Source organism: Sciurus vulgaris, assembly GCF_902686455.1.
Source record: "Sciurus vulgaris genome assembly, chromosome: 8".
NCBI classification, from domain to species: Eukaryota; Metazoa; Chordata; class Mammalia; order Rodentia; family Sciuridae; genus Sciurus; species Sciurus vulgaris.
The window spans coordinates 115,132,198-115,146,224 of NC_136468.1; the positions used below are offsets into that span (position 1 = coordinate 115,132,198).

At 42.7% G+C, this 14,027-nt stretch overlaps 1 protein-coding gene across 3 annotated transcripts in view; it reads left to right on the forward strand.

The window, feature by feature from the left end:
• EGFR (epidermal growth factor receptor) overlaps positions 1-14,027 on the forward strand; it is a 195,269-nt gene that overhangs the window by 161,546 nt on the left and 19,696 nt on the right. For all 3 annotated transcript variants that reach the window (XM_079151507.1, XM_079151508.1, XM_079151509.1), the window contains exons 18-20: positions 149-271; positions 1,023-1,121; positions 5,681-5,866. In XM_079151507.1, coding sequence (XP_079007633.1) covers positions 149-271; positions 1,023-1,121; positions 5,681-5,866 — 408 coding nt within the window. The remainder of the gene's footprint in view (positions 1-148; positions 272-1,022; positions 1,122-5,680; positions 5,867-14,027) is intronic.

The window sequence follows — 14,027 nt, forward strand, 5'->3', positions numbered from 1 at the left end:
ATTTGTTCTTTTGAACAACCATGGTGAGTGCTCTGTACTAAAAGGTGACCACATGTTTTTGGCCACCAGCTGCTCATGTGCTGGCACCCATGTTGCTGTCAGTGGGGTGCCTTGAACTGGCATCTTAGATCTCCCTTCTCTTTCACAGCTTGTGGAGCCTCTGACGCCGAGTGGAGAAGCCCCCAACCAAGCTCTCCTAAGGATCTTAAAGGAAACAGAATTCAAAAAGATCAAAGTTCTGGGCTCAGGAGCATTTGGCACTGTGTATAAGGTAACAGCCCTGGAGACAAGTAGCCACTGGGGTTCATCTTGTCCTGAGTCAGTGACAAGTCTTCAGTGTGTCACTGATTTTCATCACCTTTCCTCTTTGCTTGACTGAGGGCTTGGGAAATTCCAATGTATTTCCCAAGTTATTAAGAGGAAATCTTTTATAGCCACAACAAATAAGTGGTCCTTTGAGGCCAAAAGTATTGTTAAAGATGTCATTGACTGATTGTGGCTCAGTGGTAGAGTGCTTGCCCAGCATGTGTGAGGCACTGAGTTAGATTCTCAGCACCACATACAAATAAATAAATAAAGATTCATTAACAGCTAATAATTATTTTAAAAAAAGATGTCATTGACCTTTCAAAGGGAGTGCGGCACAGGCAGAAGACTGTAGCAGGTGAATACAGAAGGGAGGCTGCCTGTCATTGCATTAAGCATCGAAATAAAGCCCCAGTCAGAACAGGTTCTTCCTAAAACGCTTCATTTCAGATCCTGTTTTCTTAAAGTGTGGTTTTCATTAGGCTTAGACTCAGCCTCTCAGAATTCTGGACTAAGTGATCCACACGGACTTCACAACTGACCCAAGCAGGTTTTTTACTCTGATTCATGGACCTGATAGCTAAAGAGCAGCTTAGATGTCACAGTGGGCCTTGCAGTGCAGAGCTGTGGCTAATAAAGTCCATCCAGCACACAAGTCAACATATTGCATGGTGTGATAATCGCTAATTAATGTCTTCCCTTTCTCTTGATCTCAGGGACTCTGGATTCCAGAAGGTGAGAAAGTTAAAATTCCTGTAGCCATCAAAGAATTAAGAGAAGCGACATCTCCAAAGGCCAATAAGGAAATTCTTGACGTAAGTATTTGCTTTGTTCTCTAGTTGTCCACTGGATGGACATCAGAAGCTGCCTTTTCTGGTGTCTGACATCAGGGTGCTCTATTCTAAGTGTTTACTTTTTGTGTCTTTTTCCCTTTAGCTATAGTGGGTCTGTTTCCCTCCTCTTATGGAAAAGAGTCTTCCATTCTATTATCCAGAGAATGGAATCACAATTCATAGGAGTCTCAAGAACTTGTTGACATTAGTTTCTTTACATACATTACCACAGTAAATGCCCATAATGAGCCTGTGACATAGATATTATGTTCACTATTTTGGGATAAAAAAATGGAGGCATAAAGAAAATTGCCCAGCTTCCTATAACTGTGGTGGAGTGAAACCCTTTATTATTTCTGACTCTGAAACTCATGTTCAGTTTGCTCTTCCAAAGTATCTTATCTTTGAAATGACTTTTACTGAAGGTACCTAGAATTCACAATATAAATCCCACTCTATAAACTCTTGACCATACTCTGTGCTTTCTCCCAAAATAATTTCAGTGTTATTCTTCAATGCCTAATGATTGTTAATGTTTGAGCTAACCTTTGGAATGTTCCACAAGATTATCTTTATTTTTTACCTCTGTTAAACTTTCTTCACCTTCTCTGGACCCTCCCCAGCCCTTGATGGGGCTGTACCTTGCAAGGAAGAGGCTAGCTGAACGGGTTAGGTTTAGGTTTAGGACACAGCCCTCCTCTTCAGTATTGGCCTGGGCTTGCTGTGAGGTATTGGAAATATCTGCTCTTGTCCTGAGACAGAGCAACTGAAAGTGGAGACAGAGGGGGCCTAGCCAGTAGGTTTGGAAAACAGAGTCAAAGAAAAGGGAAAACGGCTATTTGCCTATTGCATCAGAAATTTTGACAATTTAGTAATCTTCCAGCCAAGGACAAAAGCCAGGTAGTATTATTCCTCTGTTCTTTAATCCACAGATCTATAATAAGCGAGGCAAACATAAGCCTTTTAAAAATACGTTTAGATATGATACATTTTCCAGTGGCAATACCCTTTACCCTTTAATTTTCTCTGGGTAGCCTTCTCTCCTTTTATTTTAGTGATGAAACCCCACATCAGTACACTCCTAAGTGAAAGATGATATATTAATACGATGTAATAGAAAATCTTATATGTTGATGACATACTTATCAAGCAAAATTATCTTTCCTTTTAATGATTTACAAATCAGTGTCGAATCTTGTTAATGTAATGTCAAGTCCTGTTAACTGCAAAAAGTAATAAGTAGACAAGGATTTGTGAACTCTTCACTTACAACCTCTACCCACTCACCTCTACTGTTAAAAAGAGAACTGTTTTTTTTTTTTTGCCAAATTTGCATCCTTAATTAATTTTCTACTCATTTGAGATATTCTAATAAACTACACAGAACATGCACTTCAAGAGTATTTATAAGGTAGGATAAGGACAACTTGAAAGTATTCTAAACACTAGCTATTCTTTGGAAAGGATGTAGTTTTCACTGAAAAGTCTCTCCCTTCTCCCAGGACCTTTTAATTGAAGGAAATCTGTGCTTCTGTGGTTGGAGATAGGGTAGAAGAGGGATTAAGGAAAGGTTTAAAAATTAAGTGCACCTGACATCTGAAGGTCTTATATTTGCCTCATGCTCATCCTCTTGCCTGGTCTCTTCTTCTCCCTCCATTATTTTTCTTTCCTTTCCCCCACTTTATTTCTTCATTCTCATCCTCTTTGGTCTTCCCCTGAAATACCAGATGTTGTGACTGTGGCACTGGATGATAAACTTGAGGCATTTCTCATTTGCTCAATCTCTTGGGCACTCACAAACCTTTCTGACAGTGTGGGGTCATGTGTGGGTACTGGAGAGCACCCTGTGGAAAGCAGGGAATGTTGAGGGAGGTGGTTTCTGCTAAAGGAAACAAAGTCAGTGATGTTAAGGCCAATTTCAACAGTGTGCTCAATAGCACATTAATTCTGTGACAGGACAGCCTGCGGGCCAAGTATTTTTTTATTTTTAAATATTGGCTGTCCTCATACATGGTTCCAAAGACCCAGTACTCTGGTCCACCACATGCCCCAGACACCGTTTTACATCGCTTTCAGTGGCTTACTTAACTATTAAAAGTTTTTAAAATGTTGGGGGGTGGGCACCTACTCTTCACTCATAAGACCAGATAGACATGGGCCTCTTCTTAAGGAGTTTAGAATTTAGTGAAATTCTTTTCCCTATTCATAACATCAGAGTTCAAAAATGAAGGCAAGCGAGGTGTAGTAGTGCACACCTGAAATCCCAATGGCTAGGGAGGCTGAGGCAGAAGGATCACAAGTTCAAAGCCAGCCTCAGCAACTTAGGGAGGCTCTGAGCAACACAGCGAGACCCTGTCTTAAAGTAAAAAATAAGAAGGGCTGGGGATGTGGCTCAGGGGTTAACAACCCCTGAGTTCAATCTGTGCTACCAAAAAAAAGAGAGAGAGAAGAAAAAAAAAAAAAAATGAAGGAGATAGGCAGTGAGGAAGGACCCAGTAATTATTGCCAGCAATTAGGACAAGCATAATAGATTTTCAAGGTCACCAAAACCTCAGGGACAGCCCTGCAGTGGGACTTGGACAGCAGCCACCAGGGTCTCCAAGCATGAGCTCTGCCTGCATGGGCAGCTTGTGCAGAGATTGTTGTGGAATACCAAGCATACTTGGTGTAGGTCATGGTGCACCTTCACGGATTCCAAGATAAACAGTGAAGAACAAAGCACACTTTAACTTCTGCGCACGCTGAGCAGGGCACACGACAACAGTGTTTCCCCTTGTGCCGTGGGGAGGGGGGCAGGAAGTGACGACTCAGATCTGTTGGTCTATCAGGTTTTAGGAGGACCAAGGACCTGGCAAGTCTCCAGTCTCTGTGTGGCCTGACACCCACGCCCCCTGCTCTGTTCCCAGTTTCTGGTTCCAGATCAGCCCCTTGACAGCCCACAACAGATGGGCTGCTCAGAGTGCTCCACTTTGTAGATTTTTCTTCCCCTTAAAATGAATACAACATGTACCCAAATCTCAACCAGATCTTGAGAAAATAGGAACCTCCAGCAGATTTCTTTGGTGTTATGGTTGTACAGCTTCCCAGACTCAGGGAGAGATGTGATTTGTTCTTTTATGGCAGTCCCATGGCTTATTAATTTTTCCATAGACTTTTCAGTTTAAATTTAGGCAATGGAAAAGGAATGAAAAACAGATTTATATATGGGTTTCACGTGTGTATGCACGCACACACGTGCCACCTAAAGCTTTCAGGTAGCCCATTAAACAGAGCACCTGAAAGACACCATCAGTCTCCTCCACTTCCAGAGGCCCTAGGAGCACCTAGTGCTATACATGTGCTGAGCGGGTGGAGCATGGAGGGAGGCCTACTGGCCCAAGGGGTTAGGAAACCCAGATGTGGGCCCAGTCCGGACACTGAGAAGTACAGCCTTAGGCTGGCCATTTCCCCAGGCCTCAGTTTCTTCTGATAATACTCACCTCAGATACAGTGTACTTGCTGTCTGCATTCAATTCTCTGATTTTTGAAAGCACTTTTTCAAGATGAAGAGATGTTTTCAATGACCCCAGAGTCCACAGGTATTAAATATCTACTCTGCTCTTGAATGTTGTAATAATTTTATAATAGAAAGGGTGTATATTCTGCTTGAAAATAATGTTTAACATAGAAAAATACTTATGCTGCTTGAAACAATCAAGAAAGCATCTCCTGGGGCTGGGGCTGTAGCTCGGTGTTAGAATGCTTGCCTCGCACATTTGAGGCACAGGGTTCGATCCTTAGCACCACATGAAAAAAAAAAAAAAAAAAAGCAAGAAAGAGTGTGTCCATCTACAACTAAAAAAATACTAAAAAAAAAAAAAGAAAGAAAAAAAAAAGCGCATCTCCTATATGTTAGGGCGTGGGGTAGAATTTGAGGCAACAAATAAGGAAACATTTGCTGACATATCTAGTATTGGGAGTGCCAGGACCCTAAGCACATGCTGGGCATGAGAATGGAGTCCATCTCTTGAAGAACTTGGTGGGGGAAGGACAGGTTTTAAATCACACAGATAAGTACAGATTAGGATGTGGCTCTGCTGCTTCATTAAGAATCCCCTAAGGGCTTGTTCAAACAAATGGCATCTCACCCCTAGGCCTGAGGGGACCTGTAAGAGTTTGCCTCTTGCAAGTTCTCAGGCAATGCTGAGACTGCTTCCCTGAAGAAAAACCGGTAAGATGTCAGGGGAGTTTATAATGGGGAATCAGCGAGGCTGCTGAAAAGAGTTGGTCAGGAGGGGCTTTGAGGACAGAGGCTCTCCAGTAGAAGAGGCCTGAAGGGAGAGCAGGCAGCAAGAATGGTGAGGACCCAGGAAGGGGTCAAGGCAAGAAAAGTGTCGTGATCAGATTTGTGTTTAAATACATATATAGGAGCTGTGGATATGTAGCTCAGTGGAGGGAACCATGTTCATGCTTTTTTTACCTGGAAAAAGGGGTCCCATATCTCTTCCTTTAGTCACTATTGGGGAGCCTTTCTGATGCCATCCTCTCTCTTTCCCTTACAGGAAGCCTACGTGATGGCCAGCGTGGACAATCCTCATGTGTGCCGCCTCCTGGGTATCTGCCTGACCTCTACTGTCCAGCTTATCACACAGCTCATGCCTTTCGGTTGCCTCCTGGACTATGTCCGAGAGCACAAGGACAACATTGGATCCCAGTACCTACTCAACTGGTGTGTGCAGATTGCAAAGGTAAATGAAGAAGGAACCCTGACCACCAGAGAGCACGTAGAGCAGGCATCTTCCTTTGAAAAGGAGGGCGAATATTTCCATTAAACAAGCTGTCTCAACTTTCTGCACACTGCTCTCATCTTTCAGGAGGGATGATAATCTTTAGTAAAACATACCCAGCAAGTGGGGAAATAAGGATACTGAAAAAGGAGGCATTTGGTCTGCCATCCAGGGATAACTGAACCAAGAGGATATGTGCATATGTGAACACTGGCCGGCTTTTCTTTATCTTAGATTAAATTTAATGGATTGGCTTGTGCACTCAGTCAGCGCAAGTCCCATCTGCATGTTGGAAATCTAGTCCTTCACACATGAACAGTTTTCTCTGTTGGGTGCTCAATATGTTTGGTGTCCTTGTTCTTATTTTTCTGGAGCTCTTTTTGGTGAACACTGTGTTGCTTTGTAGTACAGGAGTGTGGCTTTCCCCATTCAGGACTTGATAGGAAGGTAAGTAAACCAGGCTGAGGCCAGAAGGAAGACTTGGGAGACTGGTGTGTCCTTGTGGGCAGGGTTAGGGTTATGGCACAAGGCCTGATATACAAGTTTGAGGAGACTGGTGGAAGATAACAGGTGCTCCTGCTTTGTGGCATGGGCTCCTAAAGTGTCCTTCTTTATTGACACACTTGCTGCAGAGCCAGGGAGAGGATGAAAGAGCACACAGTGGGCACGTGGCCCCACCCGTGCACTGAGGACAAGCACAGAGCAATGAGCCAGGTATTGAGCTCTTCGTAGCTCCCTGAAGGACTCCTAATTTCATCTCAAATTCTCTCATCTCAATCTCTGTCCTACATCAGTTACTGGCATCCAAAGTGCTAAAATCCTATTTTTTATGGTAATAGACGTACATTTTGAACAGTTGAATTTAAATAATTTGTGGGCAGGCCCTGTCCCTGAGTATATGACATCCCCCTAACCCTCACAGACAGCAGGGCAGGGTGTTGAGGGAAGTGTCAGGGACCCCTGGGCAGGGAGCCAGTGCAGGGAGCCAGGCCTGGGCCAGTTCTCATTGCACCCCCGGTCAGTGGTAGCAGTTGTTCCTGCCAGCTTACTTATGAGAACTCCCTGAACTTGTCTCACCCAACCCTAGGCAGTCGTAAAAGGTAACACAAAACAAACAAAAGCACATTCTGGGCACACCTTTACTGACAGCTATCCATAATACCACAGGACTGACTCTTGTTGGGAGCCATGGCACAGGGTGAGACTGGGTCCCTCCTGGAATTGAGGCTCTGGGCTGTGCTGGAGAAGTGGAAGGCCACCTCCCAGGATAGCCAGACAGCAGCACATTCTTCTTTGCTGAGGGGTAGTGATTCTCAGCCCCAGCCCCAGCAGGCTCTCAGCATGCCAGGAAGTGGTAAGCACTTACTCCTCTCTGACCAAGATCACCAAGTGTTTTTGCCATTGTCATTGTCAAAGTCACAGAGGAGTTTTATCATCATTATTAGATAATAGTCCAGGAACAGGGTTGCTGTGATTTCTTGTAATTGTGAAATGCTTGATAGTTCTGTGTTATTGTATTAGCTTGTGGGGGGTGTCATGACAGATTACCACCCATTTGGTGACTAATCACAACAGAAACTTATTCTCTTATAGTTCTGGAAGCCATAAGTCCAAGATCAAGTTGTCTGAAGGTCCCTAATCCCCCAGTGGTGGTAGGGAGGCTCCCTCCTTGCCAGCCCCAGGTTGGTCCCTCTGGCCTTCCTTGACTTCCTTGACTTCCTGAAGTGGCAACAGCACCTCAGTCCCTGCCTCTGTCTTCACATGGCCTTCTTTCCTATGTCTCTATGGCCAAATACTCCTCTTCTTTCTCATAGCTATCAGTCATTGAACTTGAAAATTCTATGAGAGAATATCTTAAATAGTCTCAAAAACATAAGTATGTGAGGTGATGGCTTTATTAATCAGCTTGATTTAATCATATCACATATCAAAACATAATGTTGTACCCCAAAACATATATTAAAAAGATATTAATCATTGGATTTAGAGACCACCCTAAATCTGGGATGATTTCATCTTAACATCTTTAGATTTCAGAAACCTATGTCCAAATAAGATCACATTCCGTGGTTCAGGGTAGACCTGAAATTTGAGGAGGGGGCACTATTCAACCCACTGCAGTAGCTGATCTAGGGAAGGAGGTGATTAACCCAAAGTAGGTTTCACTGGGAATAGAATTATTTCTGAGGGTCTTCTCATGTGCTCACTCCTGAACCCAGAAATTCTTTCTTAAGTTTTCCTTACTGATTACCTAAGGTGGGAAATTGAAACTGTTAAGCTCCTTTCCCAGGCAATCTCTATTACCTTGTTTTATATTCTTCTTAGCACAAATGTTGTATGGGAAGATCTGGTTTATTTTAAGTTTGTGCCCAGCTGCTCCAACTGTGAGGTGAGCCCCGGCTGTGTCTCCTAGCCTGGGCAGGGCCAACAGAACCCTGCACCCATGGGGCCAGCTCCTCCTGAATGATTCCTAATGCCCATGTCACCAGGGTGTGCCAGAAAGTTTAGCATAAATTCTTTAATTATCTCACATGAATTCCCACCTCTATGAAGTGACTCTTCATAGAGCTGAAGGTGTGGCTTAGTGGAGGAACACTTGCTTGCCTAGCATGTGCAAAGCCCTGGGTTCTATCTCCAGTACTGGGGGTTGGGGGTACTCTTCATGTGATGGAGAAATGACCCTATCATCAATGTGAATTGCTGATGTCATCCTTTTACCTTAAAGGGAAGACAGTCTCAGTAAGTTTTCCCATTACAGAATAGGACTGAAAATTTTAGTGGACTCTGAATTCAAATTTTAGCATTCATGAACCATGTGAGCCAGGCAAATTGCTTAGTCTTTTTGCATCCAGTCCCTTTGGCTATGAAATGGTATTCTGCCACCTCTTTATCTGGGTAGAAGGATGAGAACAGAGAGTCTCTATGACTCACCTGCCACAGGTTTGGATACATATTGGTATGCACTAAATGTTCCTTTCCTCCTTCTCTTTCCCCTTAACTAAAATAGGTTGGGGTAGTGATTAAATGCTAACCTAAAATGTTGTCTTACTCTAGATCCACATCCACTTGTATTTCATTTCAGAGCAACATCTTCTGCTCTCCATCTTGTATTGTTCATGAGCTTTCCCCTCCCTTCTCTGCAATCTTACATTTGCATCTGCCTGACCACCAATGTTTGTGGAAATGGAAGTTTATTCGACTCCTAAAATCAGACTCTGCAAGCATGATGAGAAACATACTAATCCAACTGTGTCTATGGAGAGGTGTGGGTCCCATTCAAGCATGGGTTACCAAGGATCTTGAACTTGGGTTTCTAGGGTCTCAAAGTTTCCTGATATAGTTTTCTATATAATATTACTCAGAGTTTCCAACTGATATTTAAAGCCACTATTGTACTTTGCTTAGCTTTATCTTGATTTGAAATCCTTCCCTGTTTTAGTCAGTTAGTTCTTCATGTGTGAAAGATTATTTTTAATTCACAAGGGAAACCTTATTCTGCCATATTTGAATATCCAGCATGGTCGAATGTCTATCCCTTGAGAGAAAGGAAAGGAATTGTTTCCCAAATTATAAAGATTTGCTTTTGGATAACAATTTATCTGAGTCTTAAATAGTTTTGTTTCTACAAGTGTTAAGTGAAAACTACCCAGAAATACTTAGTGGCTGACCAGAAACTAAACTCCTGACATTTTCAAAGTGGGATTTATTGATTTTTAAATGTGCTGTGTTGATTCACAAAAGCATGGACTATTTTGAGGAGTTTTCTAAATATTGATGGGAGAGCTGACAAGTTCATTGTCCTGACTAAACTGCTAAGAGGATAATTAAATCCACTGGGAAAACAGGAAAAAGACAAAAACAGAGCTGGTGGAGGGAAAGAAATCAGATTAGGGTTGGTAGACTGTAAGGGAGTCACCCCTTGCCACAGTGGTAAAAATGGATTCCATTCTCCACCAAAAGAAAAAAAAAAAGATCAGTCTCAAAAGCATGTGGAGATGTCACCTGCTTACCAATCAGAAAGAGCAGGTGTCCCAGCCTCCTGATTCCTAGCTCACAAGTAGCTTTCGCTCCCTGGGAGTGAGTTAGTTGCTTAAGAAAGTATATCTGTTCTCTCCAGGTGTATAAGCCAGCTAGTAAACCCCTAAGTGTATCACAATCACATGGCAAAACAATGTCATGAAATGTTCTAATCCAGAAGATTCTATCCTCAGTTGAGTTTGACAAACACCATCTGTACCACACCTTTCCCCTTAGAGACTTACAGTATGCATTTTTATTGCAAAGTCCTACAAAAATAAAATGTTTAGACTGATTCATCTAGCATTTTCCCAAACACTTTTTGGACAACAGAGCTATTTTTTTACACAGATTAAGATCTCACAGACTTGAATTTTCAAACATGGATCTGATTCTGCAGTACAACAAATAATATCAGTTTAAGATACTTGAGAACAGGTCCTGAGGAACTATGCAGGAAGGCTGGGGTGTGAAGGAGGTGCTCAGAAAGAAACAGATTTATGGGTATCATTCTCTGACCAGAACTTGCACTTAGTTTAACATATGAGGCAAAATTTAACACAGTTTTAAAAATTTAGTTCAAAGGATCCATTTTATAAGTATAGGAGATATTTAATTTGGTCCCTTTCAAAAAGCCTCAGGTATTTTCACCGATCACACCTTGATAAGAATGATCAGTGCATGTGAGCTGTGAAGAGAGCAGATGAGCATGGGCTGAGTCAGTGATGGGTCCTCACGTTCCAAAAAGGAGCTGTCAGGTGATTCCACTCAGGTAGCCAGAACATTACCAACCACTTGTGCTTGCTTCTAGGTGTCATGTCACAGAAACTGTGTTCATATTACACAGTAGTACTTTCTTATCTGTGGGGGATACACAAGATGCCCTGAAACTGTGAATATATGCCCATGATAAAGTTTAACTTATAAATGAGGTACAGTACAAGATTAATAAAACATAATAAAGTAGAACAATTATAACAATATACTATAATAAAAATTGTATGGATGTGACCTTCTCTCTCTCTCTCTCTCTCTCTCTCTCTCTCTCTCTCTCTCTTTCTCTCTTTCTCTCAAAATACAGGACTCCTCCTTTATCTGCAAGTAGGCTTTCTGCAGTTTTGGGTACCTACAATTAAAAATTATGAGTTGTTTATTTCCAAAATTTTCCACTTAATATTTTTGGATTGCAGCAGTTGACTGTGGATAATTAAAGTCACAGAAAGTGAAACTGTGGTCAAGAGGGCTACTATAATGTGTCCAAACTGACAGAAGAGCAAGGGCGTAAGAGGGTAAAAATGAATGCTGGATGAAAAACTTAAAAAGATGCAACTATCTGTTCCTTTGCATAGACTGTAGTGGAGATTCTACGACATTCTACAATGTTCTGTCAAATATACAACTTCCTACTTTGGTCCCAGTTGGGCCCTGACCTTCACCACTACGATCTGCTCCCTCAACCCACAGGTAGGGTTGAGATACAGTGTCATTCCCCTGACTAACAGTGCCCTAGGGGGTGATTCAGCCACCATATGTCCTGCTCTACAGAGGGCCAAAGAGGAGGACTTAGCAAGAACCCTCTCACTTTCAAAGCAAATATCTGATAAATACCTATACAACATGACAATATGCAGGATAAAAGGACCAGACCACCTATCCAATGATCAGATATTTGTTATTTGAATTATTTTTAATTTTTTTCTTGCATTATTTCACAAAGGATGACAGCTAAACTTGGTCAACCTAAATGATCTCTCTAGAGTATGTACGTAAAAGAACAAAAGTTACATAAAGCAACTTAAGAGCATATTCATCAACTTTTTGTTAGTTTGTCAAGTTATTTCTTAAGGCATATTCATCAACTTTTAGATATTTTACTAAGTTATTTCTTGAGTATTTATATTGCCAGTATAAAACATCATGTGAAAGAGGCAAAAGTAAGATAACACTTCTTATCTACCCAAATCTGTCAGTGAGGGAGGGAAGGGGACCCCTACAGAGCAGGAGGTGCCGCAGGGAATGAAGTGCGTCAGAGCAGGAGAGTCAAGGGCAGGAGGTCCAGCTGTCCTGAAGGTCACTGTGCAAGTTAGAGCAGAAGAGCTGTGACCAACTGGGCTCAACCTGTGAGTCAAGTACCAGGAGCTGGGCCAGACTGGGAAACTAGGGTGAGCAAGCCAAACTGCCCCTCCCCTCAAGAGTCTAGAGCCCTGCAATTAAATGACCCTGTCGACATGAGTGCAATAGATCCTAACCCTGTCCTGGTGTCAGCTGAGGGTGAGGACATAGAGGTGAGAAATGCAGCGGTGAGTAAGGGTGCTTAAGAGCTAAGGGAGTCAAGCAGGCTCAGTGACTACAAGGTACTGAAGAGAGAGGGGCAGCTGTGAGAGAGACCCTGCAGGACCAAGAAGATGGAGCTTCATCACAACAACAAAGGCACCATGTAGGAATTTACTCTTTATCGGACATTTTTAGGAAGCATAGCAGAGGTTTGGTAGATTAAGACAGTGACCTCATTCAAGATTATGGCAAAAGAGATTGAGGAAAGAGGATGGATTTGGCATTTAGGAGGAAAGTGTGACAATTGCTATCAGCTGCACAGAACTCTCTGCTAGGCACCATCCAAGTGATCTATAGGGTTAAACTCACTAATGCTCTGATTGGGCCATTCTATAGATGGGAAGACTGAGACATGGGACCACTAAGTAACTTGCCAAGGTTCAGGTCAGTACATATGAAAATCAGGTTTTGACACCAGAGAGTCTTGCTCATAAGTCCTCACTCTTAGCCTGCACTTGATGCCACAGATCCAGGGGACTGTCACAGGCCAGCAATCCCAGCTGTCCTCCCTTCCTGACAGTAGGATTCTGGAGCACATCACCTCTAGCCTGGAATAGGAAATTCTGACACTTTCCTGCCTCCTCTGAAGACAGATGCTCAGTGATGCATAAACCATGCACTTTACCAAAACCATGTACCCACCCCCTCCTTGTCCTACTTTCTGCCATTTCTGTGTTCACTAAACCCATGCTTACCCGGAATTTTCCATATCGTGGTTAATAAAACAGAACAGAAGTGGATCCTGTTCCAGTCTCCTCTCTGAACTCCTCCCGAGACTTGTAAGATGTGTAGCCCTTGGGAAAACAGAGTCTTTAAAGGTCACGCCCCACCACCCCCAGTGCTTTCTTGTTCCATAGGTATTGTGCCAGAAAAATCTTTGATATCCGTGTGAAGCATATCCCTGGGCCTTTCTTTTGTAAGTTTAATTTCCAGGGTGGCTCTTCAAATTCCCTTTTAACCTCAGTATTTCAAAATTCATTCTAGTCCTGTAGTAATTAACAAAAATAAATATGTTTAATTCAATTAAAATGAGAAGAATCAGGAAATGAGCTTCCCTAGAGGCCCCACTGGGGCGTGTGCTGATATTACTTCCTGTGGCGTCTCTGCTTAGAGCCTGAGAGTTCATAAGTAGTATCACAGCCCTTATCTTTGGTGATTGGTTAAAATATAACTCTGCTGGGCACTGAGATGGCCTTTCAAACTGTCTGAGACTGTGGGACAGAGACCCACTAGTGGAGTTTTATCTATGTTCAAATGGTCTAATCTCTTTGTCCCCAAATTATCTCTAATTTAAGACCCTCTGTCTGATTAGCTGTGTTCTCCAGAATATGTAAATGGTTCTTTCTTCCCCTTTCCCAAGCCTTCTCTGAAGACTGATGTTCTAAGAAAACCTCACAACATATTGAAGTTGTGCTGCTCCTTTAAGTCCCTGAGCCTGAAGAGTGGGGAAGGGCTGGGGTGGAGCTCAGTTGGACTTATTAAATTCACACAATGACAGGACTTACTCTGTGGCATAGGGCCAAGGTGCTAGATTTTTGTTTTGTTCTGTTTCTGGTAACCCAAGCAGCTTTTGGTCCAGCAGGCAAGTTTGACTCTAAGGCCCCAGCAGGGTTATGAAGGCCAGGGTCATGATGGTGGTCTTGAGAACTGAAGACTTGTCAGTTAAAAAGCATGCTTTGGTTTCTGGAACCCCTGGTCTCTACCAAGGTGGTCACATGGGCACCCGGACAGAAAGTGTATTCTATGGAGATGTGTTCAAAGGCTGGGCACG